Source organism: Chrysochloris asiatica, unplaced genomic scaffold (genome assembly GCF_000296735.1).
Source record: "Chrysochloris asiatica unplaced genomic scaffold, ChrAsi1.0 scaffold00131, whole genome shotgun sequence".
In the NCBI taxonomy this organism is placed as follows: domain Eukaryota; kingdom Metazoa; phylum Chordata; class Mammalia; order Afrosoricida; family Chrysochloridae; genus Chrysochloris; species Chrysochloris asiatica.
The window spans coordinates 8,231,379-8,235,609 of record NW_006408649.1 but is presented as its reverse complement, the minus strand read 5'-3'; the positions used below and the strand labels follow the sequence as shown (position 1 = coordinate 8,235,609).

At 52.4% G+C, this 4,231-nt stretch overlaps 1 protein-coding gene across 1 annotated transcript; it reads left to right on the top strand.

The window, feature by feature from the left end:
• The first annotated feature begins 2,425 nt into the window (after positions 1 to 2,425).
• On the top strand, positions 2,426 to 3,913 carry KCNF1 (potassium voltage-gated channel, subfamily F, member 1). The gene has a single exon (XM_006869457.1). The coding sequence runs from the start codon at positions 2,429 to 2,431 to the stop codon at positions 3,911 to 3,913; it is 1,485 nt and encodes a 494-aa protein (XP_006869519.1). The 5' UTR covers positions 2,426 to 2,428.
• The last annotated feature ends 318 nt before the right edge of the window (positions 3,914 to 4,231 follow it).

The following is a 4,231-nucleotide window of genomic DNA, read 5'->3' as shown; positions in this document are numbered from 1 at the left end:
GGCATCATTGATGGACTCAAGTGTGGCAGCGGTAGTGAGGTTGGCCCAAGATCGGACATTGTTTCGTTCTGCTGTGCATGGGGTCGCTATGAGTCTGTTCCGACTCGATGGCACCTGACAACAACAACAACATGGGTCGGAATTGACACGTCAGCACTTAACAATGACAACAACAACTACCCTAAAGGCTGGCAGTTCAAAGCCAGCCAGCAAAATAAAGTGCTGCTTCTGTGAAGATTATAACCAAGAAAACCCCATGGAACAGTTTTACTCTGCCACACACGGAGTAGTCATGAGGTAGAATTGTTGGTTTAGTCATACATCATAGGCTGATTTTAAAATAGAAATTAAATACAATTTAGAAAAAGAAGTTTCACCAAATGATACTTATTACTTGTGATGTACTCAAATTGCACCTACTCTTCACTTATCAAGGATCTCATGATCTGACATTTGTATTTACTACAGTAGTAAAAATCTACTATCTAACAATTTTGCACATTGCTGACATAAATCTGGGAGTAACAAACACCAAGGTGTGAGGCAAGTGTAACACGGCTGTGATAGTTCTAGTTATGGATCAACATGGCTGGGACATGATTTTCAGTGGTTTGGCAGACGGTAATGATGTAATCATCCTCCATTTTCCCATAATGACCTAGTCTTTGGAACCTAACCATGTAAGTAGGTGAGGAGTGAGTGTTTTCAATGTCATACTCTTATTAAAGGGGAAACAATATACTGTCCAAGGATCCAGTTCATTGGGTATAACCTTTATACTTTTGCCTGTACTGTACAAATTCTTCAACACTTCCTTTAGGCAATAGAAGATGCTCAGTAATTTACAGTGCTGATGACAATGATGATGGTGAGCTGAAAACAAAGCGATGTTGTAACTAGACCAGTTTCGATTAGTTGCAATGGCTAATGCAGGTGAGTCTGAAAGGCAACTGTAGGAGGATGGGAGAGAGAGAGGATGGATGTAACATTGTACTGGAAGAGGAGATAGGCCTCGGTGTTAGAATATTTGTGGGGTAAGTAGAGACGGACCACTCAAAAGGTCTTTGGTCCAGAGCCTGGAAGCTAGTTCTGGTGGTGTGGGATTTGAATACAGAGAGGTAAGAAGCTGTGCAAGTACTTCAAAGCAGAGCTTAAAACAGCCAAAGAGCATGTGGCAATCAGCAGCAGACTGTGGGAGAGCTCTGGATTAGCAGTTGGCCAATTCTGGAGTTCTGGTGTGCGCCATAGGATAAGCACTGGACGGCAAGGTTGGTTTGAATCACAAGATCAGCCGCTCCTATGAAACCCTATACAGAGTCACTGAGTCGGAACCAACTCTGAGGCACTTAACAACATTAGTAATCCTGGTCGTATTACCATTTCACTGTATGACTTTGGGCAAGTCTTTTTCTTCTATAAAGGGGTTGGATTTGATGTTTTCATTGTACACTGTTCCCTTGAAGGAGAGACACACGCGTCAACTGACAGTGGGGCAGCCCTGTGGAATGACAGAAGGAGGCCGAATTTGAGCTTCACAGCGAAAGACTGGCAAGAATGTAAGACACAGAGGAGGGGCCACAGACTGAGGAGCACAAGGGGCTTCCTTGGGTACTTTTTTCTGACAAGCAACAGGCTGTCCTGGTGTTTTTTCACCATCTATCTTCGTGATACTGCAGTAAGAGAGAAACTTCATCCTTGAGTAAGCCTCCCTCTATAAAGCCTGGATCCTGGCCCTTCCGTGACCCCGGCTGTGACCCCTGCGCCCCGGGGAGCCGCTGGAAGTCGAATGGTGGCAGTGCTGCAAGCGCGGCAGCTGTGCCCGTCTGCCCAAGGGTTAACCCGTTCCCCTGCAGCTGCCAGGCGTGCCTTGCAGAATTTCACCAGAAGAGGGTACAGTTTGAAAAGCTCTTGACGTCAGGCTGGAATTCCTATTGTGTTTAGAAACGGCTTGGGCACAGTAAGCCCGAGTTAGCTCTCAGCACACCTCGGCGGACGGTGTCGGTCCAGCAAGTCCCGGACACGTCCGGTGCGGGGAGTGCACACAGGGATCGGAGCGGCTCCGGGACAGGCCCACCACTTCCTGAGCGCCTCGGGGTAGAGGACGGTGCCTGTGGCCCATAAGGGGACCCCACTCCAGCATCAGGCAGAGCTGAAGCTGCGGATCGCGCAGTCCGGGAGCCAGGAGTGAGTGCCCTCGGCCAGGCGGGTGCGGGTTAGGGTGCTCCAGCCGGCGCGCTCCAGCCCTCGTATGCCCGCCTGGAACCCAGTCGCTTGTTGCATGCCTCCCCCGATAAGCTCCCCGGCCGGCTGCTGCCCGCTGTGACTCGTCCCTTTTTGGCAGTAGGGTGCCGGTAAGATTTTACCCCAGGGCCACGCACTTGTGGGATCCAGCGCACAACCCGAGGCCGCGAGGGCAGAAGCCGGGAGGATGGACGAGTCCGGAGAGCGCAGCCTCCCGGAGCTGGGCAGTCAGGGTTCTGGAGGCGGTGAGGACATTGAGATCATCGTGAATGTGGGGGGCGTGCGGCAGGTGCTGTACGGGGACCTCCTGAGCCAGTACCCCGAGACCAGACTGGCGGAATTAATTAACTGCTTGGCCGGGGGCTACGACACCATCTTTTCTCTGTGCGACGACTACGACCCAGGGAAGCGCGAGTTCTACTTTGACAGAGATCCTGACGCGTTCAAGTGTGTCATCGAGGTGTATTATTTTGGAGAGGTTCATATGAAGAAGGGAATCTGCCCCATTTGCTTCAAGAACGAGATGGACTTCTGGAAGGTGGACCTCAAGTTCCTGGACGACTGCTGTAAGAGCCACTTGAGCGAGAAGCGAGAGGAGCTAGAGGAGATAGCGCGTCGAGTGCAGCTCATTCTGGACGACCTGGGCGTGGACGCGGCCGAGAGCCGCTGGCGGCGCTGTCAGAAGTGCGTATGGAAGTTCTTGGAGAAGCCCGAGTCGTCGTGCCCGGCGCGAGTGGTGGCTGTGCTGTCCTTCCTGCTCATCCTAATCTCTTCAGTGGTTATGTGCATGGGTACCATTCCCGAGCTGCAGGTGCTGGACGCCGATGGTAACCGCGTGGAGCACCCGACGTTGGAGAACGTAGAGACGGCATGCATAGGCTGGTTCACACTGGAGTACCTGCTGCGCCTCTTCTCCTCGCCCAACAAGTTGCATTTTGCCCTGTCCTTCATGAACATCGTGGACGTGCTGGCCATCCTGCCATTCTACGTGAGCCTGACACTCACTCACCTGGGCGCCCGCATGATGGAGCTGACCAATGTTCAGCAGGCGGTGCAGGCACTGCGCATCATGCGCATAGCACGAATCTTTAAGCTGGCACGCCACTCCTCTGGTCTGCAGACCCTCACCTACGCTCTCAAGCGCAGTTTCAAGGAACTGGGGCTGTTGCTCATGTACCTGGCTGTGGGCATCTTTGTCTTCTCCGCTCTGGGCTATACCATGGAGCAGAGCCACCCCGAGACCTTATTTAAGAGCATCCCTCAGTCCTTCTGGTGGGCCATCATCACTATGACCACAGTCGGCTATGGTGACATTTATCCCAAAACCACACTGGGCAAGCTCAATGCAGCCATTAGCTTCCTGTGCGGTGTCATTGCCATTGCTTTGCCCATCCACCCCATTATCAACAACTTCGTCAGGTACTACAACAAGCAGCGGGTTCTGGAGACGGCAGCCAAGCATGAGCTGGAGCTAATGGAGCTCAACTCTAACAGTGGAGGAGAAGGAAAGACCGGGGGCTCCCGGAGTGAGCTGGACAACCTCCCGCCAGAGCCCCCAAGCAACGAGGGTCCTAGGTGGAACAGCCGACTGAAGATCTCCCACAGTGACACCTTCATCCCCCTCCTGACGGAGGAGAAGCATCATAGGACCCGACTCCAGAGTTGCAAGTGATGAAGGGCATCCCAGGCAAAGAAGGACTGGTAAACAGAAGGACAGGTGCAATGTGCTTGATGGCAACTGTCTGAGAGTAGCTGTCCTTTGTCCCCCTTCCCTTTCTTGAACAGAACTCACTCTGAAGGCCCTCTTGGGCATCTTTCAGAAGGCTGGGTAAGACTCCTTTGTGTTATGACTGTCCAGGAGCCCGTGTGGAGGGAGAGGTGTCCGGGAGCCATGGGGCATCATGGGGTGGGGGCTGAATGGAGGCTGTAGTATATAGATGGTGGTGGGAGCTCATGCCTGGTTCTGTATCTCCTTCAATAAATCCTTCTG